This window comes from Vidua chalybeata, chromosome 5 (assembly GCF_026979565.1).
Source record: "Vidua chalybeata isolate OUT-0048 chromosome 5, bVidCha1 merged haplotype, whole genome shotgun sequence".
Classification (NCBI taxonomy): Eukaryota; Metazoa; Chordata; class Aves; order Passeriformes; family Viduidae; genus Vidua; species Vidua chalybeata.
Window position 1 is genome coordinate 30,451,473 of NC_071534.1, and position 26,303 is coordinate 30,477,775.

Consider the following 26,303-nt stretch of genomic DNA (forward strand, 5'->3'; position numbering starts at 1 on the left):
GGTTTAACATAACAATCCTGATCTATTTTAAGGAACCGTGTGTATAATCTCCTCGTGAGATTAATACTCGTTATTATCTTCTCTGCATCAGGCAAAGTCTCTGTTTGCTTCCAAGGTTTCAAAACCATGGCTGGGACAAAACTGAACGTACCGTCCTGACCTCCAGCCATCTGTTGGCAGCTGACAGAAATAAGTAGGCAATGTTGTTCGTGTCCGTCAGCTCCAGCATACGTTGTTTAAATCTGGCTTCGTGTCTGCCAAGACCAAAGTTGTTACATTACAACACATTACACACTCACACACAAAAGGGTGAAGCATTAACTCTGTTCTGCCTTCCCTTCTCCCAGCTCAAAACTTTTTACTCTTTTACTTTTGCTGAAGTTTGGGTTAGAATCTCTTCCCTTAGAACGCACATCTGCTGCCACAGCTGCCCATAGCCAGAGTGACATGTGGAGTTGGGATTTGTTTGACAAGCAATTTTGTTGGACTAGGGTTTACACCAGAGACTGTCCCCTCAAAGAGATTGCAATGCCAGGGTGCTGGGACAGGTTTTGTTTCCCAGAGCTGATCCACTTTTTATATCTGTGGATTGTAGTCCACTCCTCCCACAGCTGAGTGCTGCTGTGGTCCCTCAGCAACTCCTCACAGGCCACTAGCAAGGGCAGAGGGCTCACCTGTCAGCTTAAACCTGATTTCAGAAGTTACCTGGCCAGCTGCAGGGCTCTTCAACAGGGATGGCATCCCTAAAGTTTCAACTAATATGGATGTACAGTGATATGGAAATCAAACCTTTCAGCTACTCAGCTCAGCTGTTTTCTCAGCCAGTCACACTTTGCCTAAACAACTGGGAAACTACAATCAGGGAGAGCTATAGGTCACCTCTAAATTAGAAAAATGAGTGGTATTACCTCCGCTGCCACTTGTTCCTTTCTCCCCCACACAATGCCCATCACATTTAAAAACCAGTGCAAGGATGCCAGAGCACTGACGAGCCAAGGTACATTTGGGAGGGGAAGGGAAAATCTCTATTGGTGCAAGTGAATTAAATTCATGGTGCCTTGCACAGTCAGATGGAAACCATTTTGCTGGAAACCATATTCTATTGTCAGGTGAATACCCTCACTTGATTAAACCAGCTGAACTTCAGTCAGCAGCTCAGTGTCTGTTTTACCTTTCATTTCAAAGTCTCAGGACCCTGCTGTGAAGAACCCCTAATGCCTGTTCTTCCATAAACTTCCCTTTTCCCCCTACTATTTCCCACTGATATTTTATTTCCTTCTGCACAGCTTGTAAACATGACAAGCAACCTTCCCAGAACAACTGGTAATGGTAATGATGTGGGGAGGAACAAGGATGCACTGACTACTCTGCTCATCTGCTTTCCTGGCAGCAAAACTCCTGCTCTCCTAATGGAAAATCTGACATGCTCAATCTGTGTTTTCATCCACGTTCAGCTCATCTTCTGGCCACTTTCAGACTTTTATCCTGTCAGATGATGAACAGCAAAGGTCACTGAGATTGCTCTCTGATCCAACTGTACTGCTTTGCAGTAAGTTATGTGAGGGGCTGCTCAGTTTTAACCTAGAACATACTGAAGCTAAACTGCAGAGAATGACTAACAGGACCAGCAGTAAATACAAACTTGCAGACAATAAATGCAGGAGACTTCAGGTTTGGTGGGCAGCAGAGCACAGGCAGGGAAATGAAATGGCTTCAATTAGCACCAGAAATCCTGAAAAACTCAATTGTTGTGGTGCCCTCGGGTTGTCTTTTGCTCCCTGCCATCCAAGACCACATTGCCTTTTTGTGAGGCAAAAAAGAGTTGAATCACCCAGAAAGTGCTAAGCTCCTTCATCTTCCTCAGGAGATAACCTCAGGTTCATAACCTTCCTTAGGTGATGAAAGGCCACTCTGAACCTCTTGAGAAGTACTCAGCATACACCAGCATCAGGCCCTAATGATGACTTCCTGTTTCAATACATCGTTCTGTTGATAAAGCTAGTTAAAGTATTTCTGGTTGACCACTGGCTCACAGCTCTTCAACACAACAGTGTTTTTGCTTGTTCTTCCACAGGCCTTACTGCAACACTCTGTGCTAATAGCTGAGGTCCTAAAGCTTAGCTTGACATGAGGAAACAGCCTTAAGCTGACCAAATAGGTGTGGAAATGTCATTGCAGTGAGATCTGCTCTGATTTGGAATTCTGCATAGTGCAGGATGGGTGCAAGGTGCACTTACTGGGGAAAAAGCTCAAGCTGTCCCTTTGACAGAGTCATAACCATAATGGAGTGAACATAGGAGAGTTTGGCTTATATTTCATGTAGTAGAAAGAAAATATATGCATGGAAAGCTGGCAAAACCCTTTGGATGCTACAGAATTGATTTTTCAGTTTTGATTAACAAAGGGAGGTTTTACAATATTAAAATCAAGTTCTGCTGCAGTTTTCTTGGAAAGTCTCTCAAGTTGCACACTGCCTTTCAATTGGAGAGTGCCATAATGATGTCTCCTTGCTTGGGTAGTGGGTTAAAGACAGAACGGATTCAGGGACGCTTGGATATAGCAGGAGGTTTGAAGGGGCAGTGCCTCTGCCTGCTTGGCAAAACAGAGCTCCCTGCTGTCCTCACTAAAGGCATGGTTAAAATAGACTCATTAAAAGTTTAAATATCATATCCTAAAAATGTAATAACCTTTACTTCAGTGGAACATCAATACATGCGCTACTGAAAATATACAAAATGTTTAAGAGGCATGGCAAAGCAACAGGAAAAAACATCCATTCTTTTTTTTCAAAATAGCTTAATAAAGTTCTTCACATTCAACATTTTGCCCTCAGACATGCTCCAAGGAATCTGAACAGGCCAGCTTGACCCCCAAGCCTCCCTCTAATAATTTGTTTTACAAATTTTACCCAAATGCTCTGATGGTGGTAAGGCCTTCAGCTGTCTCAGAGAAATGACATAGCAGAGGGAGCTGGGTGCTGTCATCAAGTTCCTGGAGGTCCCTGGGAGTACAAAAAACATCAGATGCCCATTACAATGTAAACATTTCTGTTTAACATTTCTGTTTAAACATGTCTGTAGAAATTTTGCTGCACAGCTGACAAGAACAGACATTTTATATATTGCACTATTCTTGTCAGGATCACAAAAAATAGTGTTTTGACAGTACAGAAAGACACTGGCATGGGAATATAACATTCCTTTTTTGCCACAAAAACCTTTGAATCATCTCCCTGCTGCCCTCTCCATCTACTTTTGGTCACTTTAAGCTTCTATTTGCCCCACAGGGATAATGACATTATCATGTCTCTCCTGGATAAAAACCTGCTATCCATTTTAGACAGACCCTCATTACCTTTTATTCTCACAGATTCTGATATATTAATAAAATCAACTTAAATTCAAAACCATTGATTTTAAACTTTATAGCATGTTATTTGTGACTCTTAGGTCAGGTACATAATAGGGTCTGTGTATCAGGAAGTTTATATATTTTATGACAACAGCTGGCCTAAGAAAAAAGCTGTATTTTCACATAAACCTGGCCTCATTTTCCATATCTGGAAGTACCACAACATGCTGAAAGTAAAATATTTCAGATGATAGCAGATCTTCTCTTTGTGCTGTGTTATTGGTTGTAGAAGAGACAGCACTGACAGACAAATAATATGAGTGATAATTTTCCCTAATTACTCAGCAATGGCACTTCTGAGACCTGCATGGAACAACAATATTTCAGTCCACTAAGTTCGAGTCTTTTAAAAGAGGAACATTTTCCAAACTACAGAAAAAAAATTACATCTTTCTGTAACATTCTGCCATTGGCATAGCAGCCAGTTGTACAAACAGAAGAAAGTCCAGATCATTAGAGATTAAAACTTGTTACCAAAATCCTACTAATTTTGTATACTGTATTACATAGGCTAGGAGGAACAACTGTTCAATCTTGCTGAATGTTGCAGTGGGCAGAACTGAATTTGTTGCTGATGTTTTGATGATAAATGTCTTTCAAATTTATGATGGAAAATACACAGAAGTTTTTGAAAGATGTAATGGAAAATACAACAAAGAGTCAAAGAGCTGCAAGAAATACTGTAAATATTTGCATTTCTAAAAATTAGTGAGGCTTATATGCCTGCAAAGGACTGCATGTAAGTCAGTTACAAATAGTAGCTGAACTTATTCCTTCATCCTACATTTCCCAAGACTAATTTTTAGGGAAATAAATTGGATGAATTAATTTTTTATTTGAATAAATTGAATTTAATTTCTTTTGTCCATCAAAAGAATACAAGTCACATCTCAAGTGATTTAAAATAGTTTAATTTAACAGAATAATTTGAGAGTGAAAACCAGCTCTCCTGATTTTTCAGCCACCTTGAGATCTGGTGTACTGCCACACACAGCTTCAGTTTGGAGGTTTGGTGGGGCAAGGACAAGGTTTCTGAAAAATCTCAGACAAGTTAAGCAATTTATTTAAGATTTAAACATTTCTGGTTTGTGAATTCTGATTACAGAGTTTTCTTCTAGATAAATCTTCTTGGAAGATTCTGGCTGATAACAAAAGACTAAGGGATTGAATTTAAGAAAAAACTTAAATTGCTTGCTGAAGACGTTTTCTGAAATTATAGGATGAATTTAGCACCAGAAGCATGACTCTCTGTTTGCTGAAAAAACTGTACTCTTTACACACAGCCAAACCACCCTGAATATGGAACACTCTATAGTAGAAATTACTTCCTGTGGAGCTTTTTCCCCAGTATGAAGGAAAAGCTGTTAATCAAAGGAGTTCTTTTCTGTTCTCTACGAACCCTCAAATGTCAAAGAGGAGTTTTGACCAGCTGTAAGCTCAGCTGATTAACAAACTTCATGTTCATCTCATTCTAGAGCCAAAAAAATCCATTCAACACCAATCCACTTGTTGTTACTTCTCCAAATACCCCATTTATAGCCAGGTCAGTTGGAAATATTCCCCAGTGCATGTCTCAAACTCATGCCTTAGGTTCAAAAGCGGGATGCCATGGCCATTTCCCTCTTTTTTAGCTCCTACAACCTCACATTCCACCACAGTTCTTATGTAGAATATTTCATGGAGGAAACTTTCAGGGCAGTTCTTTAATACCTACTTGGAAGCAACCCTGAAGTATTTCTGGATGAAATAAAATGCTATGCCCAGGGGCACGAGGGCCACAAGGAACCATGGAGTGGCGTAGGAGATCATCCCAATGGCTGACAGGCACAGCAAGGTGGATCTGGTCAGAGACTCCAGGGTGGGAGGGATGTGCTAGAGGGAAATGAAAAACATCCATGAGGAAAAAATCCCTGGTAGCACCACTATACACCTTTTCCTACAGGAAAAGTGAAATAATACCACTATGTACTCATTGAAAGTCTCCTAATATCAGGAGTCTTTCTGTTTCTGTGGGTCTCATAGCCAAATGTACAGGGGTTAAAAAATGAGTCAGTAGGTTTTTGTTTTCTAAAGGTCAGAGTTTCAAAGATCATGAGGAAATAGGAGCCATTTCCACCTCATTTATATATCAGGTAAGGAAGGGAAAATTGTTCTTGATCTGCCCGATATTTAGAGAAGTAGAATGCTCTGTCTCAGAGTTTCATAATTTTTATTCCATGTTCCCATCAACCTTACATTCAGGATTATTGTTCATCCAAAAATTTTAGTGCACAGCCATAGTGAAAGCCCTTTCTCTCCCTGAATGCTCTAAATCCACATGTTCTGCCAGCCACGGTGGAACATTTATTTGTCATACCTACTCCCTGTAGGTATGTTGTTATAGTCTACTGTGTTTCCTGTTTCAAGCCCAAAATCTGATGTTTTCTTCATCCAGATCTCCCAACAGAATCAACCAGTCTGAATATGAAGAAATGAAGAACCATCACCTCCCACTATGTTTATTTTAAAGGTTACCTGCCCTCATTATTACAATTGTGTGCACTTTTTGAGTGTCCCTATTATCATTCCCAGAGCCTGGTTTTGCTATGCTTTTCTCTACTGAATATTTTGTTATATCATCTTATTCAGATCTACATGAAAATTTGCAAAGTCAGGATAATAAACCAGAATATATTGATACATCTACCTGATCAATGATATTTGTATCAGCAGAGAAGCGATTCAGAATTAGCCCCAGCGGAGTCATGTCAAAGAACCTGTTGGACATATTAAAACCAAAAAGTAACCTGTAAAGGAGTTCCAGTTTTGGATTTAAAGTCCAGTCAGACAGAACACAGAGCTGTGTATAGCCATTGTCTAAAACCAAGCAATAAATATGAATAACATACCAGATCATCTTATCTGCATCCTGACTGTCTAAATGCTTCTTTTGGCACTTTCCCCTGAAAAAAAAAAATTGTCTCCTCTTCCAAAAACGTGCTGTCTTATGTCCTGATTTTTCCTTCTTGCTCCATCAGGATTTAAGATCCCTTCCAAAGATCACAGCCTGTTCCTGGCTGCTGCTCAGCTTCCTTCTAATGTGCACCAACCCCAGATGTTTCATGGAGGCACTGGGATAAATTTATTTATTATTCAGGCATCCTGTGGCCATTCTGCTGCCTGGGAGACCCTGGGTATTGTGCACAGAAGAAGCCTTGATGCCCACATGGTTTGACACCATGGCCATTGCTCAGAGCTGGAGCTGGGTGCTCTGGAGCCTGAACTGCCCTCAGAGCTGTCCTTGAACCCCCAGCCCTAAAGGGGTGCCAGCTTTCTGAAACATTTCAACCAGATAAAAATCAGGGCAAAATTTCACATCTTCTCTCATGGAATGTTTTCCCCCCATGGTTATTTCACTAATTATTTTCCCTTTTTGAGGCCTTGAAGGAAACAGGTCAAATTTAAGAGCTTTTCCTGGGAGTACCCTTGCAGCTACAAACAGGACAGGTTTTGACCATTTAGCTTTTCAGGGACATCATTTTTGCTCTACCTGATCGGTCCAAGGATGATCTTGTTGAGGAGATTGTGGTGCAGGTTCTTGGCTGCTGTGAGGCCCATCCACTCCACAGTAAGGGATGTGATGAGGCAAAGGACAATCCCAGCTCCAGAGAGGATGCTGAAGACAGCTACATGATAAGTCTAATGGAATGACAAATACATCAATCCTAGAAATAAACACCCATTTTTCTTTTCTGCTAGAAAGTTTCCAAGGTACCTGGTACCCATCAGCTAATATATAATATCTCTTGTATTACATAATTATATACCACCTTTGGGAAATAAAAGAAATATGATGGAACTGCAATGATGGAACTGCAATTCATTAAATCCACATAATTAGAAGTTCTAGAAGGTCTAAGATTCCTCACTCTCTACCTTGAAATGGTAGCTCTTAGAACTGTGAAGACTGATTATGTGGACAAAAAAGAAAGGATTGTTAACCAAGAAACTTAGGGAAACCAAGTAGAATTTCTCAAGAAATAAGGTATTTGAGAGATGTTGGAAAGTTCCACTTCAGTAAGTTCAAGCATTATGAAATTCACAGAGCAAGTCCTAAACTGATCTGCCAGGGTTATAGCACATTTAAGCCTTCTGAAAGTCTAGTAAGTGGATTCCATGAGATATTGTACATGACTCAGATGTACAGTTATAAGCAGATTGTACTTAAGCAGAACAATTGAAGACTTCCATTACTTTTTTTTTTCTGGCAGGACACTACTTGAAAGCCAGTACTTAGGAAAGTGGGGTCATTGACTTAGAAGACCAGTTGTAAAATCCAGATGGAAAAGTTTAGTGTAAGGCTCCTTACTTTGAAAGGTCAGTTATTTTTCTACCCTCAAATGTTCTTCTGTTTCAGTTCTGAATGGTCAAAAATATTGATTAAATTTGAATTGTCTTATTTTAACATTAAGAATCTGTTCATCCTGTATAATAATCTACCTGGCATTTCAATCCAGCTGGCTTCTAGATGAACAGCAAAAAATTACTTTAGAACATGTTTTCTTTAATTTTTTTCCCTGTCAGTCTCCAAAATCTGGCTCACCTTCTCTGTGCTTTTATCCTCATCAGCATTCCTGGCTTCATTTGCATTGTCCATGGATGTCCACGTAGCAAGCCAGTAATCTATGGCCACAATAACTGAGTGTTTCAACAGCTTGGAGAAAATCATCAGAAAGAGCAAGAAAAATCCTCCAGAGGTGAGATATCTCCAACAGGTTTTCCATGGCATCTTTGTCCTGAGCCTCAAGACAGTTGACATGTTATCATCTTCATCTTCTTCCTCTTCCTCCTCTGCGACTCAGACATTTGATCAAGTTAGCATGGATTCAATAATAACTATACCTTGTTTTACCATTTTTGTTGGGCTTTTTTTTTCTTCTGCTTTGAATTTAAATTTTAAAGTCAAAATTCAATTTGTCATTTAAAACAGCAAATACTTCAGACATATTCTCATAAGACTTTGCCTGTGCTCTTTAAGGAATTCTATAGTTTGACTTGTCGTGTGACAAGTCTTTGACTTGTCACAGTTTTAAGAAAACGTTTTTATAAACCAAGTCTTCACTACTTATTATTTAGAGCAGAGACCAGGCCTTTCCCAACCTGTTCGTCAACTTTTATTATACAGTCAGCAGAGCAATTTGGAAGATTTTAGGAAACCTTCCAAACCTTTCCATCCAGACACTTCATCATCTGTTTGCATGAAAAAGTTCAATTTTCCCCTCAATCAACAGTACTAAAATGATAATTGATCACATTCTGTTGAAACACAAATGGTGGAAGACTTCCGCTATGGAAAATATATATTTCAGAGGTGTATAAACATGAAATTTAATTTTTTTTATCCCAGATAATAAGAATATATATCTCACAGCCCTGCAGGCTGCACTTGAGGAAGGGAAATGTTGACAGCTCTTGACAGCTACCTCATTTTTTTCTTTACAATTTTTACTTCTATCTCATCCCTCAGTAACTCCAGGCACTGTGAGTTAGCAAAGACATTAACTTGTTCTGATACACCCTTATCTGTGCATGATGTTTAGGGAAATATATGGAGAATCCCTTAAACAAGCCCAATTGTAAACAGGTCAAAATGTTGAGCTTTCCACTATTATTACCAAGTGTCATCAACAGAGTCACACTTTGCTGCTAAGAACTACCAGCTATAAAAGTGGAAAGGCAATGAAAAATGGTATTAAATAAAGTGAAATTGTAAAACAAACCTTCATCTTCATCTTCCAGTTGTGACTTGGATTCTCTGGGGTACATGGCCCTTCTAAGGGTTTTTCTCTCAAGAGTTGTCTGGTCAGCTTCCATATCCTAAAATAATTAGGTTATTATTATTATTATTATTATTATTATTATTATTATTATTATTGTTATTGTTGTTGTTGTTGTTGTTGTTGTTGTTATTAATTAATAATAGGTTGTATTCATTTGAGAGATCATTTATTAATTTGAGAGCTTAGCTGTTCAACAATTGTAGTAGTATTTCAGTAATCTCAAAGAGACTTTATATGGATCATTTAACTCATAGAATGGAAAAACACAGTATTTTTCAATTTAAATTTCAGAGAATTCAGCTTTGCCCACTTCTTTCCCTCTCTCTGTCATTCTTTCATTCCCTCTCTTCTGGAAAGGTAAAAACTTCAAAAATATCTTTAGAGAATCCTAAATGTTCCTGGCAATAACAGAATAAAAGGATAAGAGATACCATAGGAAGTTCCTGGGTCCAACCCTTGCCCCACCAAAGGATCAGTTGTGCACCGCATTTCCAAGGGTTTCTTGGCTAAGAAGTGCTTACAAACCATCCATGATTGATATACCACACACTTTCTGGACAATCTATTCCAGCCCCTAAAACTCCTTACAGGTCATGTGGTTTTGCCCTAAAGTCAAGTTGAAAACTTGCTTCAGACATGGTTTGGGGTTTTTTTGAAATTGAATGACAAATATTTCTTTGCAGAAAAGTCATCCTTGCCTAAATGTTCCCATTTACCTTTTCCAACTCTTGATCTTGGCGATTCATCAGAGTTTTCCAGTGTTCATATAGCTCAACATCCTTGTATTGGATATCCTTTAGTGTCCCTTCTCTAAGCACCATTCCATCCTTCATTGCTATGATCTAGGGGAGAAAACACCCAGCACTCAACAACACAAATACCATAATCACTGACCTGGATCCTACAATATATGTCTCACCATTACTGACACTACCATTATGCAAATTTCTGTTTTCATTTTATTCAATATTTTATTAATAACGTCTTAAGTTTGCTGGCACAGCTCCTAAACTGAAACTTGTGTAAGTCATGCTTTCCTGCACATGTAAAAAGTATTGAAAAGAAAGGATAGACAGTTGCAATTAAATCAAAATTCTTCAGGCCTTTTAATGAACAAAAAAAAAAACTCTACTTAAATAATGTAAAAATGAAATAGCTCTTCCACTATAAAATCTGTGTTAGTTAAAGTGGCAGTTAGCTACCTGGCATATGGAATTAAGGAGGGACTCTATTGCAGAGAAAAGCAATAATCCCATTAAATGTTATAGTGTTAACTTCAGACGTACATTCAAATTTTCCCCTGGTACCTCTTCTCTTACCCAGTCAGCATGTGGCAGATATTGTAATTTATGTGTCACCAGAACAAGAGTCCTCTTGTCTTCTTGCAGAAACTTCAAAATCCCTTCCTGCATTAAGTGATCACTTAAGTGAATGTCCAGTGCAGAGAATGGGTCATCCTGCAACCACATCAAATTAAAAAATATTAGAACAGGATACAAAAGTGAGGTTTATTCCTCAAATAGTATTTTTAAAATAGGAAGCACCTGTCTTTACTGATGTTTCATCTCTCTCTAGTGACTAGGACCCAGTCAGAGGGCTGTGCTCCAATGAGCTGGACTCCACTGCTCTTCAGTTCACGGCAATGGACTCAGTTTCATTTCTTGTGTTTGGCTGCGTGTAGTGCTGGTGCCTCACTGACAGAATGCAGGAACACCAGAACTGAAATTTCCCATCCAAATTTAAAAATGCCAGGATCCAAATCCAAACTTGGGCCCAATTTTGGTGTGAAACTGGCACAGGAAAATTAAAGCAGAATTAACAACTCATTTCCTCCAAACTAAACTACAGACGTGCTTGGTCTTTACTGTGAGTGAGTGTGCCTGGAAATAAGGCAACATTCAGATAAGGATATCAATATGTAAACATTTTTTCAATGTTTACTCAAGAAGTCTCTCCTTAATTTTGAAGAGGCTCAAACAGCCCTTTCATGAACCTCCTGAAATTCCTAATATGCCTTGAAAGTAATATCAGAGAAGGGAAAGGCTGTCCAACTCCACAGCACTCTGCAGGAGCATGCTGAGCCCTCAGACTGTTCATTATGGCTCCTTATCAGAAATCCTGCTGATTTCTGTGGGACTGATAGTAGGTCACCCCTGAGAGCAAGGAGGAGTTAAGACAATCTGTTCCACTCTTCCAGTGTAAATCTGTACAGGAATTCCCACCTTCATCAGTCTCCCAGGATGTTTTGATGCTGCCTCTCTATAATTTGGTTTTGGAGTTGAATACAAGTCCTCATGGGTCTTCTAAATATCAACTAAATATATGGAATTACAGTTTTATTACTAACTTTGCATGTTCCATGTGAAAAAGAAAAATCTTACCAAGAAGACAATGTTGGTGTTCTGGTAGAGTGCTCGAGCTACACAGATTCTCTGTCGTTGGCCTCCACTTAAATTAATCCCCTAATGATTCAAATGGATAAGAAATAGTCATCTTTGAATAAACATTATGACAGGGCTTTGGAAATGTGATTTTTTTTTACAATTACAGAGTTTATAGTAAAAAAAAAACTTCATTAAATTGCTAATTCTATTGATAAACAAGCATAGTCCTCATACAACATCAGAAGAAAAGTTATTATTAATGAGTAAGTATAAATTATGAAGAACTGCTCTGAGCACAGTAGGCTTTTTAGATTGAAAATGTAACCAATACCAGCATCAAATTTTGCAAGCAAAATATGGGAGACTGGTCAAGAAATCCCATTTGAGAAATAGCTGAAGAAGCAGAAGAGATTTCAACTTTTTTGGTAGTAACCCTTGGTGAATTACAATTATTTACCAGTCTGGCAGCCCAATACAGACTAGAACTGTCTGAGTGACATCAGGAAGTGTCTTCTTAATACAAAGACCAAGCAGAGATTAAACATTCACATTATTTACCCTTTCTCCAATTTCTGTCTGGTCACCAAATGGCAGTAAGTCAATATCAGGCTGCAGAGAGCAGGCATCTGTAACAGCCTTGTACCTGAAAAACAACGTGGTCATTGCAATTGTTTACGCAGCCATTCACTCTGCTAACACAAAAACCTCCAGGTAGACATCACCATGAAGTTTTTATTGCTCTGTCATGGCTGGATAATTGTAAAAATAAGTAGGGCAAAATGATTATTGAGAAATACTCCTAGAGCATTGTAAATGAAGCATTGTAAAAAAATTACATCTTTATTAGAAGCCTTTATTTGCAAAAGACTGCTTTTTAATTATGTAAATTATTGAGTACATTCCTCCTTATCATGGATTTGTTTTGTTGGACTGCAGAGTGTTTGAAGACATTTTCCATTGAGTTTTTATTCTTCCCCCTTTAAGTGCCTCTTCATTTTCTTTGGAGTGATGTTACAGGACAAAGGATCCTTATAGTGCTTCTGGTCTTACCAGAACCAGCAAACCACTTGCAAGATTTTGAATTTTTCTGGTGAGATTTCTGGGTCTGTAGCAGGTGATCTGCTGATGAGCAGCTGGGATCAGACTATATGAGTGATGAAATTCAGCCTTGCCCCTTTGAAGCTAGTGAAACAAGCTGATGGATGCAGTGGCTGAAGAATCTGGTCCCCCCTGAAATTTTGGTGCTTTTCTGGATTTTGAGTCATTTGGTCATGGTTAGGTTTTATCAAGTCAGAATAGAGTCATACATCTTAGCACAGACTGAGGGGAACAGGGTGTATTTTCAGGAACTGAAAACAGAGAGAGTGTTGCCTTTGAAAACATCAGCAATTAGTTTTCCTTAGTTCCAGTCACTTTTCCCACATTTGTTAATGACCTTTTAAAAGGCTGGAAGAAGTAGGTGCAGAATAGGCACAATAGAAGCTGTGCACATCAGCTTTCACACTTCCTTCTCCTGTATTTCTAAAGGAAGAATTAAGGTCATTCCCTGGAGGCACCCCACCTTCATAAATGCTGGTTTTGGAAAGTGGCTGCTCCAGTAACTTGATCACAGCAGGATTAGCACATAAACTCAATGGAAACATGCCTAGAATCCCTGTTTCCAGAGTCCTTTGGCAACCTTGGGCTCCATTAAACTAAATAAAATTACATAAGTAGTCTCCAGAGACGGGATTCGTCTCACCTTGGAAATGACACATATAGCTTCAGCTGTATTCCATGGAGTGCCACTGCCACTGTGGGATTTCTCACAACATCTTAGATACATGCTCTGGTTAGAGGAGCATCCTGGCTTAAACCAGAAACCTTCCTCTAAGGTGAACAAAGTCAGGTCAGCTAAATCCACCACAGGTTCAGCATGCACTGATTGATATTTTGAGAATCTACAAACTTCCTCCAGAAGATGCCAAAAAACCCACTTTAAAAGGAGCTGCCAGGTGTTTTTGCAAGGAGGTGGATATTTACCTCTGCTTATTAAAGGGGCTGCCAAAGATTATGTTCTCCTCCACGGTGGCATTGAGCAGCCACGGCTTCTGAGCTGCATAAGCCACGGAGTACCTGTTCCTACTGCAGACAGACACAGAGCTTTAGTAAGAAACAAAGCCCTCACACTATGAAATGTCTGATAATCAGGTTTTTTAAAATGAGTTTCATGAATGTGCATTCAGAAAAATACAGGGAAACACATAAGCAAAACAAAAAGAAGGGAAGAGTTTTAAATTCAATGCTTTTGTTAGAACAGCACCCACTCTCTCCCCTGATGGCAAAATCTATGCTCTAGGTTGCATTCTATTCTACTACAAAAGGCTGGTACCCACCTCAATCTAGTAATTGCAATTCAAATCCAAAGGCGAATTATGAATGAAACTAGAAATATTAAATTCTCACAGGAGTAGTTATTTGGCATGATCTTCTCTAACATGAAAACACAGAGAGAAAAAGCACTGTTCAAATGGCATTGGCACATTTCACTTGCTGCTTTCTGAAGTGCGAGATTATTTTATGTGGCCACACATATAAAATACTTTTTTCTCAGTGAATACTTTTTTTCCTTTCAGTTTATTAGATCCTCAATGATATTGGAAAAGAGGGCAGTTTAATACAGATTGGGAAGAAATCATGGTAGCCTCCCAAGGATTTATTAGACATATTTTAAATGTGTCTAAATACCTAATGACATTTGTCAATAGGGGCATGAATGTTCTTTACTTCTGTCTGTTTTGCCAAGGTACAGCAGCAAAAAGGGTGATGTAATTTCAGAAATTTTTCTGAGATGTCCAAGGTGATGTGAGGAAGGAGGTGTGAACTGGTACCAGCTCATGGATCTGAACACTTATTATAGAAACATGGAATGGCCTGGGTTGAAAGGGACCTTAAAGATCATCTTGTTCCAATCCCTTCCATGGGCAGGGACACCTTCCACTAGCGCAGGTTGCTCAGAGCCCCATCCAACCTGGCCTTGGAAATTTCCAGGGATGGGGCAACCACAGCTTCTGAGCACTCTGTGCCAGGGCCTCACTACATATACAATAAAGAATTTTTATCTAATATCCAATCTAAACCTGCTCTATGTCAGTGTGAAGCCATTCCCCTCGTCCTGTCACTCCAGGCCCTTGTAAAGAGTCTGTCTCCATCTTTTCTTTAGGCTCCATGCTGGTTCTGGAAGGCCACATTGAGGTTCCTTCTCAGTCTCTTTGATGGTATTGCATCCACCAAAACATTTGCTTAGCTTCATTTGTGAGCATGTAGGATTTACTACTGAGAGAGGGGGTGCTAAGGTAGGAGAAACAGCTGGTTAGAAGCTGTCAGCAATATCCCAAAACTTCCAGTTTTAGCTGTTCATATGCACATGTATGAAATACTTCCTCAAGATTATGGGCAACAAACCATGGTGTGGCTCCCAACCACAGCTCTGTGTGCCACTACCTCTCTGTCATTTATGACATACTTTTAGTGGAGCTTGTCCTTCTTTTAAACCTGGAGCCAGGGGTGGAGTCCCTGCTTGGCTTCAGCTGGAACTGAGCTGGCTGAGGAGCTGGCTTCCTCTGTGCCCTGCTCCATTCCATCCCAGGTTAGGCACCACAGGGAACCCAGTGCTGGGCAGAAAACCCAAAAATACATGGGAAGAGACACCTAATGATGCCTCATACCTAGAGATTCTGCCTTGCATGACAAGGAGCACACTGAACTCCCACTGAGGTCAGATGGGAGATGAGCATCTTTCAGACAAAAGACAGAGGTAGTGGTTCACTGGCTGGAGAAGTGTGAGATCCATTGGATTTGCACAGTCTATCAATTAATCCCACAGTAAACAATTATCAACATGGTAAGGAAACATGGAGGTGGCTTAAGAGCACAAAGATGAGGCTTTGGGGAAATTCTGAAGAAATTAATGAGTGTTTTATGATACACTAGTAAAGAAATAATACCTTCTGGATGCTTCAAAAGAAGGTTCAGTTTCATTTACACTGTAAGTTATGGTAAATGACATTTAGTAAGCAGGAAATATAAAGAATAACATTTTGTGCTAGTTTTACACACAGTGAACCTGGAGTTAATTACATACTTTAAGAATTCAACATAAGTTTGGGGTTTTATATTCTTGAAGGAAAAACAAACAAGGTCTAAGCAAAACCATAATACTTCTTGAAATGTGACAGTTTTGTATCTACAAGGCATAGTGGCTAAACAGGTAAATTATGTTGTTAGAAAATGTATTAAAAATGAAAATTGTATCATAAAACCTATTAAGAATTAAAATATTAATATTGCCTGGCAAGCAATAAGTTAGCGTCTCCACACAGTTCTGCCAGTGGCCTGCAGAAGTTGGTAACTAATGCCAAGTTTCCCCTGGAGTAAAGATGAGTTTTGCAGCTGCTGTAGGATCAGAACAAGTTTTGAATCTCTTTGTAGCACTAAGGCTGCATAAAGCTGTGCACAGCTCTACAACATGTAGGTTTTCCTTGTCATCCTCCACTTCTTAAGGATCATATTCTTAATTAATACATTCTGAAGAGCATGAAAATATTAGCAGTGACATTAATGACTTTGCAACTCCCTCTGTTTGGTAATTGACTTTTTAACAGTTCCAAGAGCATGGAATGGCAGAGAAAGCAGTTTTGGACCAGCCATGATGCTCATTCCAGGCATGGTGATGTATCACTGCAAAGTGCAAAGCCTAAAAGAGATTATATCAGGTGCATAGAAATGGGCATTGGAAAACATTATTTTCCTGACTTTAAAAGAAAGCCATGAACCAACAAATCCTCTTCTCTCAGGTCTATGAACAGTCCAGATAATACACTTTAATTCTGAGGGAGAAATGACTGCTTGACTGCTGGGATACCAGTAAATGCAGCTGCAATCATCAGCAGTATACCCAAGTTTAGAAAGGGCATAAAAATTCTAATAGCATGCAGAGTCCTTGAAATGCCAGACTCATGGATTAAGCGTCTTCCCAAAATGCCAGAACTGAGACATGTTGTTTTCTGTGCTGCACATCAGCTCTCTGAGGACTTGGATAATTCAGGCCTCCTAAAATGCACAGTCTGCATTTTCTTCATACACCAATTGCCAGAAAATGTGCTGCATCAGAGGGGAATAAGTCTCTGAAGTGTCACAGAGCCACACATTGAGGTTCAAAACAGACAGCCTCTCACTAAAACTTGGTCTCTCATTCAGCAGAAGCTTCCAGTCTTCTCTACAATGGAAAATAGTTACAAGAAAGCAAAAGATGAAATCTAAGAAGATATTGACAAGAGGCTGGGAATTAGGTGAAGGCAAACAAGAAGAAGAAATCCTAAATTTGCTCTATTCAAGATCTCCAAACTTTTATTAGGAGAGCACTGCAGTGATAAAGAGAAAATGCTTTCAGGTATAAGTTTGGGAGCACCCTCTGAACTACAAGTTAACAGAAACTGGGCACAAGCCTTGCAAGACTCCTTGCAATTCCATGCCAGATTTAATATGCTTGCCATGATAACCAGAGTTTCTCAATGGGCAGGGACTAATTTTAGGAGCTCTGTTTCTTATATCCTTTTTCTTTGTTTAGACATTTCATTCTCAGCTTAGCTTGACAAATAGACTTTGATTCTCCCAAATTGTGAATGAGATTTCTGTGAGAACCCATATTCACCAATAATCCCATGAATAAACACAGAGAAGACCTTTAGTGAGCTGGGACCTTTACAAACAAGGGGATTAAGTATTTGGTTTTATACTTTATTACCCTGCTGAATCTGTGAGAGTGATGTGATTGCAGGGCATGGGAGTGGGCTGAAATTGAAGCTCCTGAGATTTCTAAAAAGGGTATTTTATTTGCCTGAGGGGATTAGCATTTATTTCCTCTAGTTCATTTTTTTGAGGCAAGATGAAGACCAAGCATCTATACAAATTCCATACAGGAGTTTAAAGGTATTTAGGCCTGTCCCTGCAACCAGAACTGGTAGTTCTGCTGGTTTTGGCCATCCACATTTATGTGGCTGATTTTTTATCCCTCCAGTGCTCGTTGTGCCCTTCAGTGCTTTCTGTGAGCTCCTGTGGTTGTAATTTTTGGGTGAGTATTGCACTAGGCAATCTTTCTGAGGGGAGCACTGACTTTTCCTAATATTTGTCACATTCTTCTGCATACTTGAGGACAAAACAGGGTATTTTTTGAGGATCTGTTTAACAGTTCTTGTGTTTCCTAAGCTTTTCACTTAGTATAGAACAAGCTGTTTGTGCAGAAACCATTTCAATGTAGAAAAAAAAATGTAGCAAGTGAAAGTTTCCACTTAGCCCTTCTTGTCTTGGCAGTCTGAGAAGATAATAATAGATAATCAGATAATAGAAGATAATCAGGTTCTGATTGTTTGGTTTGATGTGCATGAGGGGAATATATGTCTCTGCATGATGCCCACAAATTACTAAGAAATAACTTAATAATAAATAACTCTCATCTGAAACAGGCATGGCTGAATGACTACACCAAGACAGCCCCATGCACCAGTGTCTAACAAGCCTCTCAAGCTGATTGCTCACTGGGAAAACAAAAACCCAGCTCCATGTCTAAGGATGTCACATTTCTGGGCCATGTCTCATATAACTAGGGAAAACTGAGACCCAGCCCATAAGATTTGCCCTGGCCAAGATCTTTTACAGGAAGATACACAGCCATGCTTTATTTCCCTGAGATGCCAAAGCAGTGACAACCCTGGTAGCAGGACACACAGCTCTCACTGCAGTCAGCCTCCACAGCAACAGGGTATTAGAATCAGCGATGCCTTGCAGGATTGTCCCAATACAACTGAGGCTGCAATCTCACCCATGCTTACAATTACTATGTTGTTACTGAGCTGAATTTGTAAAGGAATTCACCTAGCCTGCATTTCATCCCTGGATCAGTAGCTGTGTTAGTCATGCATGGAGAATCACATGGAAATGGACTTAAAAGAGTAAATAGGAGCTTCATTATGGTTTCACAAAATACAGGAGCCACTTAGTTAAATACCTGAAGTCTCCTTCTGTATTCATCTGTCTGCCAAGCAGTCTGAAATTACCAGCAAAATATAACCATGTTTGCATCAGCTATATGACAATTATAGTGTGCAATGAAAAAAATCTGAGGTGTTTGCTAAAATCCGAGTTTCTTGGTGTTGTGGTGATGTACAGACTGCTCATCAACTGACAGCATGATTCTATCTCTTGAACAATATTAAACTTAATTTTTTTCACAATTCATAATAACAAAAGATTTCATAAGCTGTATCTATTATGTTTCTAAGATTTCTCATTTTTCTAATCTTTCCAAGGTTCCATATCTTTATCTAGGAAAAATCTGAGTCTTTCTCAAATACTTCTTTCAAAACAATTGTGAGAATCATTTGAAGGTACATTCTACTTGTTCCTTTTATTTTTTTTTTTAACTACTGAGAAAAACAATGCCTGATTGTGGTATAAAAACCTTCATTGCATATCTCAAAGAAATTAACTGTGGTAGGTCACACATTCTTGTTCCTTCAAAGCCTAAATTCATATATAATTAAACTAAATTTAGTGTAGCCTTGGCTTCAACTGTACCTGCTACTCCAGTGAGATCATATGTTTAGAATAGCAGAAAGTGAAGTATACCTAGAGAGCAAAAATGCCATGGATACTATCACAGGAAAAGCAAAATCATCCAGTTTATAACATTGCTGTAAGAAAAATATGACAAAGGAGGTTACAAGTCAAGGGATGGGGCAATAAAATATTGGTCTCTGTGACATAATTCCCTCTTTTCTCAGCAAAAAGATAATTGAGAAGAGTTTGGCTTGATAGTTTTAAAGAATCAGAACTGATCTTTAAAACCAAAGAATAAGTCTTGGGGTTACAGTACATCCACTGTCTCTGCCCTGCCTAGGCTTGAAGAGTGCTTGCTGTCCCACTTCATTTCCATGGGAGGTTCTCATTCACTGGTTCTGAATCCAAGGCCTGACCTCATGGGCAATTCTCCTTTCAGAAACAGCTTTTGCCCAGCCTTTACTTTTAAGGTGTTTGCTGGGCTCAGGCTGCTTTTTGAGTGTATTACTGTGAAGTGTGACACTGTTCCATAGGTGAAGTTTGGGTGAGTACCAGGGAAGGAAAAAAGCATTGCTCACGTGTATTTTTTTTTTTCTGCCAGCAGTATTTCTGAGTGGAAATACATCCTTTCCTTTAGGCTGGCACACCACAGATCCCACTGGGTTGGAGAAGCTCCACCCTTTCACTGGTGGGTACTGGAACAACATGACAATGCTGCCTTCAATTATAGTGAGCACTGAGGCCTATTTGATAAAAGGAATAGCTTATGCTTTCTATCCAGGTCATTTGCTAGGCCAATATATTAGATATTAATCACCAGACTAGCCTCTTTCCCTTCCTGGGGCACCCTGCTCTGCACATGACAAAACAGTGAAAAATCCCTCCTGAGTTTGCAGGTGATGCATTCCAGAGAGGATCTGGGTGATGGCAATCTCAACATGCAGTTCTGAGGCATAAAATTTACATTTCTCACAGCAAATCTCCTCCTCCTTAAATGAATACAGCAATAAATAGCTATGTAAACATACTTGCTCCAGTGAACTTTTCCCTCCAGAGTCTGCATCTCTCCCAATATAGCAAGGAGAAGTGAAGACTTGCCACAGCCAACTTGGCCCACAATCATTGTCATCTGACCTATGACAACAGTAAAAACAACAAAAAATTTTTTAAAAAGAAGAAAAACCGCAGTTATACTCTAGTTCACAAGGCCCAGCTAGATTCAGCTCTAGAGCACTTGAACTGATTCAATAATTTTTTTAGCATCCACTACATAAATGGGCAATATTGTGTGTATTCATCTATGGAAACATTAATGGATTTCAGTAACATATTAATCTCTAAAGGAATGAGATTTTTGCTCTCACCTATGTTAACATTTGTTTTATGGGACAGTGTTACTCTGTGAAAGTTATTTAGGGTCAAATGATATATGGCGGGGAGTGATGAGTCAGCTTGGAGTTCCATGAAAATTTGGACCAGTTAATTAATGAACTGAAATAAATTTGGGCCAATCTAATAAATAAACTGAAAGAAGATCCATTTCTCTTCTCTGCTTTGCTGTACTTCTCTCACCCACACACAGACACTTTTCTACCTCTAGTCCTACTCTGCAGTGACAAGGGTGCTTCTCAGATCTTCCCATAAACTGATTGAACTCACTAATTGTGCTGGGCAGTCCATTTCATAGACTCACTGAATGTTTATGTTGGAAGGGACCTTACAGATCACCTCATTCCATCTCCCTGCCATGGGTAGGGACACATTCCACTAGCCCAGATTGCTCAGAGCCCCATCCAGCCTGGCCTTGGACACTGCCAGGGATGGGGCAACCACAGCTGCTCTGGGCACCCTGTGCCAGGGCCTCACCACCCTCACAGGGAGGAATTTCTTTCCTCATATCCAATTTAAACCTGCTCGCTGTCAGTGTGAAGTCATTCCCCCTTGTTGTGTCATTCCAGGCCCTTGTCAAGAGTCTCTCTCCATCTTTCTTGTAGGGCACCAAATGCTTTCTTCTCATGAGGATTCCAACTCAGGATTCCCCTGAGGATTGCCCCCCTTTAGGTACTGGAAATTTTCCAGTTAAGCTCCACTCCAGCTGGGAGCCAAGGGTCTTATTCCTTCCAAAGGAGGCAAACTCTCGCTCACCCAGCCTGTGAACCCATGGCCTCAGACTGGAAACTCATTGGAGCAAAGACATGCTGCTGGTGACACTTAATGCTACATGGAAACAAATTACACAGGCTTGGGGATTACTAAATTACCACGTGACAGCAACTTAAAATAATACTCTATTTTAAAACAAAGCCCTTGATAGGAGATCAAAATAAAGCATAAGACTGTTTAATAACATGAAATGCCAGCAGATGGTGTTATAAATATTACAGCATTATCAACAACAACAACAAAAAAATAAAATAGTTGTTATTATTAATAATAACAATAGAAAATAATAGTTGCTACTTTTCACACTTGCTATGCAAGTATTCCAAAAGAAACCAGCATTTTGTAAACCTGTGGAATCCCTAGCCAAAGATATTGAGGATGCAAGGAGTTACAGGAACTCCGCTTGATAAAGAGGTATTCATTAAGAAACAAAATAATTAAGCATTTCTTGACAGAAAAAATCCATCTTCTGAATGAAAATAGTTGTGAACTGGAAGACTGTAAAGTGGATAAATAGAAGGAAAAGTATAATACATGAGTGTTGCTGAAAATAACATACTGAGTTAGATGGAACCTTGGTTTGAATGAGTCTCAAACTTTGAGTGAGAGTTCTCCTTTTTTCTTTTTTTTCCCAATTTCTCTATTAAAAATAATAATGATATTTTTCAACCATTTTTCATGTTTATTCTAATTCTTGACTTAGTTTGAGCTATTATAAAACTATATAAACTATATAGATATATAAAAGCCACATAATTTATCTAATGATATTACTATATGAATAAAACAAATAAAATGACCTTGTATACACTTTTAACTTCTATTTTTTTCTTATAAAATTCTAAATGTGTACCTTTGAGCATTTCAAAACATCAAGAAGTGGAATTAATAACAATTTGACATTATATATTTCATGTTTAAGGTGTGTTTTCATCCTACCTGTTGGGATTCTAATGTTTATGTTGGACAGTGTAGCTAAACCACTTCCCCATGAAAAGTATCCATTGGTCACCTACAAAACAATTACCACAAATCAGATATTTAAACACGGGAGGGCGAAGATGAGAATGATTAATTTAGATTAAAAAAATCTTCATAAAATAAGTCTGTGATTCATGAACACGGCATGGTATGGTTGTACACACAGAGAAAAAAGCAAGCTAAGTTGACAAATATTGCCAAACCTCAACAATTGTGAATAAGAAAAGATAAATACACAAATGTACATAATGTACGTAAGGCAAGAAAGGGATGATCTCGAGCTGAGCTCTATTTACCAAATACTTTCATTCTGTCAAACATGAGACTAAAGACTTGGACATCAGATTCATGATGCCTCTTTGTTTCCTGAGAAGACATGGAATAACTGTAAAAACTGGTCTGAAGCTCGCTCTTGTCACTGTAAATTTGGCTAAAGCGCTAACTTATTTAAGGGCTTGCTCTTGCCATGGAAAATTTGAAATAACAGCAGCAATTGGGCACCATCAGGTGCTGTTGCAGGAGGACCTGCTCCTTTATTTTCATAAGGGAAAATATTTTCCAAACCACCTTAATGGCCACATCATCAATCTCCATGGGCCGTGTCTGCTTCCTTGCTGGCTGCTCGTAGCTTTCGAGCTGATACCTCAGGGGCTGCCTCCTATTGATGGCCTTGGTGTGCTACACAGAGAGAAATGAAAATAGGAGAGAAGTTGGAATCCTCATGAGAAGACTGCATTTGGTGCCCTGTAAAGCAAACAATCCATTCCCTTTCCTACCACCATTCCAGGTCAGGAGAAGCAGCCAGTGCTTTTCAATATGTGATAATACAGATACACCACTGTCATGCACACATTTTAAATGTTTTAAACACCCTTAGCTGAAGCACAGAAAATATTGGGTTTTTTTGCTTCCCATGCATAACCATCCCAAATTTCATCTCTACCATCCCTCTCAAACCCTCTCCCCATCATCTACAGTCCCTGTAGGATTAAGCAAAAGGTGGACAGGACAAATAAAATCAAAACTGAAACGATCTAATTTTTGTTTCTTTTATTATCATTGTTAGTCCAGAAAAACAAGAAAGGTGTTGTTTCAGGTTAGCAAGCTAAAATAAAATTTCTGCTAATCCTTTCTTGCTGTTTCTGTCTTCAAGTTTCTGTCACATTTAAAATTGTACAGTCAGTTTAAACTGTTGAAATATATACCTTTAGAAAAATGTCAAAATGAAAAAAACACCTTTTCCCAAATTATCTTCATTGTGGTTTTTTGTCTTCAAATTTTACTCAAATTAACTCTATGTTTAGTACTCCAGAAACAGCATTTTGGAATTAATTCATATTTCACAAAGTTTGGTGTTGTTTTTTTCCACTTTTAATTCTGAATTTCCCAAAGCAGGAATTGTTCCTCCCTAAGGATGCCTAGTATAAGATGGATTGTACAGGCAATATAAAGTACAAACCCCATAACCACAAGATATCCACCTGGGCCTTCTAGAAAAATAAAGAAGGTTGAATTTTAGTCATATTTAAATATATTGGCGTATTATGGTTGGTTTAGGTTGCTTTTTTGTTTACTATTGACACTTCAGCAATGCTTAAGTGTGTTTGGAGACCCTTAATGTCATACAAACATGGAGATTAGGACATAAAAGAGGCAAAACTGGTCAATATTAGAGCCAACCTAGTAATCAAAGCTCCTAAGCTCTGGCAGTTTGGCCACTGGCCTTGTATGGCACTATATGGCCTCTCTGCTTTGAAATTCAGTGTCATAAAGCAGAACTTACAAGTCCTGTGTGCTTCTTACAGGATTCATAAGGTACAGAGCTGTCTCCCCCTCTCCAGCTGTCATCTCCAATCTCATCACTCAGGAGAAACTCATTCAGCTTCTGTACACTTGAAAGAAAACAGAGAACAGTGAGTTACATAAACCCAGGTTTCCACAAATACATTTCCTTTTTTGTGCAGTCACGCCAGCAGGATTTATCAGAAATGTTCCAAAAGAAGTTCATGGGATACTTTCATCTGTCACCCTGATGGCAAATGAAGATTTATGGGTGTGCAAGAAGGACAGATGAAAATAATTAAGCATTGTACTGGTAGCTGGGAATGAAGAGCAGAGCAAATCAGGAGGTGCCAAGGGAACTCCGTGGGAATGGTTTCCCTCTTGGCAGGCTTATCTCTTTTGTGCCTTTCTCAGGCCATTGCAGGCAGGGTGCAGAAATAAGCCATTCACCCACCTCCATCCTCCAGAAATGCCAGGGCAGTGGGTGCATCCTGACACAGCTTTTGCATCATATAAAAAAAGACATTAAAGCTACTAGAGACTGTCCAAAGGAGGTCATGAGGATGGTGAAGGGTCTGGAGGGCAAACCATATGAGGAACAGTTGAGGTCACCTGGCTTGTTCAGTCTGGAGAAGAGGAGACTGAGGAGAGACCTCACAGAGGTTCTGCAGCTTCCTCACCAGAGAAAGTGAAGGGGAAAGTTCTGCAGCTTCTTCATGAAGGGAAGTGAAGGGGCAACTATCAATCTCTGCACTTTGTGACCAGTGACAGGACTCAAGGAAACAGCATGAAGCTGTGTCAGGGAGGCTTAGGTTGGATATCAGGAAAAAGTTCTTCACCCAGAGGGTGGTCAGGCACTGGACCAGGCTCCCCAGGAAAGCAGTCACAGCTGACAGAGTGCAGGGAGCATTTGAATAATGCTCTGAGGCACAGAGTGGGATTCCTGGGGTGTTCTGTGCAGGGCCAGGAGCTGGACTCAATGATCCTGGTGTGCCCCTTCCATCTCAGCATATTCTGGGATTCTGTGGTTCTGTGCACGGCATGCACACAGGGGCTGGGTACTGCACACCTCAGCACAGCCATGGCCAGCATTGGAGACACACAGAAACTCTTTGTTTAGCTCTTAAAATTGTCCTGGGAAATACAGCACACAAGTTCAATTCATTCTTCATCACAGGAGGATTTGATCTTCTTTCTGTCCCCCTTCCTTTCAGAACACCATAAGCACCTGGGTCTTTATCATTCCAGGGAAGGGATGAACAAAATCACACACCAGTCATGGTGAAGCTATTACCTTGCAAAAACTAAAATCAAGGTGCATTGGGCCAGAGACTGAGAAAGCAGAAGGACATATGCCTTCAGATCAGTGATTTGAACTTTAATGTGCAAATGGGAAAGTAGTCCATTTCAAAGCCTGTCTATTTTGTATTAAGTTATCAATACACCTTCAAACCACAGAGAGACAGGTTAGCAAGTAAGCACTGCTATTGTCATTATTTCCTCCTGCCAGCATGCCTGTTCCTGTCTCCTCTCTTGAGCAGAAAATGTATGTGCCACATAAATTCTGATATGTTTACATATCAGAATTTCAGTCTTACATAAGGGGGTAAGCAAGAATTAATTTTCTTGTAGAAGATACAAGACTTTGTTTTGATCATGCACCTAAAACGGCATCAACCCTATTTTGCATTTGAATGAGGTACCCTAATAAGTTTTGGTAGCACTAGACCTACTCTTGAACAGAAAATTGAGATTCTGACCAAAGTATAATATCTTAATCACAAAAATAATAAGCACATATTCGTGTATGTATTTGATGAAGGAAAGAGCCATAGAGTGGCCAAATACACATTTTTTATTCTTCACATGGGGGACATGATGTCCATGGGAGAAAGATGTTAGGAAATGAGTCTGACAAAGGATGCAGTTTGTTTTGGCAAATCTGGTCTTTAAATATTGCCCTGAGGGGTGGCCAGCAGTGTAAAGGAAAATGTACACACCATTTTGATATTAGGGCTGTGCTAAACATAGTACAGAGATGTAGAGGCTTGGATGATTTATAGAGGAGCCTGGAGATTTTCCACTACTCAGAAATCATTTTCAGTCTAGGGAAAACATCTCATATGGCCCTGCTCCTGCTGCTGCTTTGATAAAAATAAACTCTGTT

At 39.4% G+C, this 26,303-nt stretch overlaps 1 protein-coding gene across 6 annotated transcripts in view; it reads right to left on the reverse strand.

Annotated features, from left to right (window-relative positions):
* Window positions 1–26,303, reverse strand: part of ABCC9 (ATP binding cassette subfamily C member 9) — a 71,923-nt gene that overhangs the window by 14,146 nt on the left and 31,474 nt on the right. For 5 of the 6 annotated variants that reach the window (XM_053943357.1, XM_053943354.1, XM_053943355.1 and 2 more), the window contains exons 14-29: window positions 24,138–24,246; window positions 22,922–23,032; window positions 22,313–22,385; window positions 20,239–20,344; window positions 13,637–13,738; window positions 12,173–12,257; window positions 11,612–11,692; window positions 10,550–10,687; window positions 9,947–10,072; window positions 9,171–9,267; window positions 7,994–8,241; window positions 6,941–7,089; window positions 6,098–6,167; window positions 5,126–5,283; window positions 2,909–3,001; window positions 152–254 (exon numbers count right to left, since the gene is read on the reverse strand). In XM_053943357.1, the coding sequence (XP_053799332.1) occupies window positions 152–254; window positions 2,909–3,001; window positions 5,126–5,283; window positions 6,098–6,167; window positions 6,941–7,089; window positions 7,994–8,241; window positions 9,171–9,267; window positions 9,947–10,072; window positions 10,550–10,687; window positions 11,612–11,692; window positions 12,173–12,257; window positions 13,637–13,738; window positions 20,239–20,344; window positions 22,313–22,385; window positions 22,922–23,032; window positions 24,138–24,246 (1,849 nt within the window). Of the gene's footprint in view, window positions 1–151; window positions 255–2,908; window positions 3,002–5,125; window positions 5,284–6,097; window positions 6,168–6,940; window positions 7,090–7,993; window positions 8,242–9,170; window positions 9,268–9,946; window positions 10,073–10,549; window positions 10,688–11,611; window positions 11,693–12,172; window positions 12,258–13,636; window positions 13,739–15,600; window positions 15,640–18,659; window positions 18,699–20,238; window positions 20,345–22,312; window positions 22,386–22,921; window positions 23,033–24,137; window positions 24,247–26,303 lie in introns of all 6 variants that reach the window. The other variant, XM_053943358.1, reaches the window with a different exon arrangement.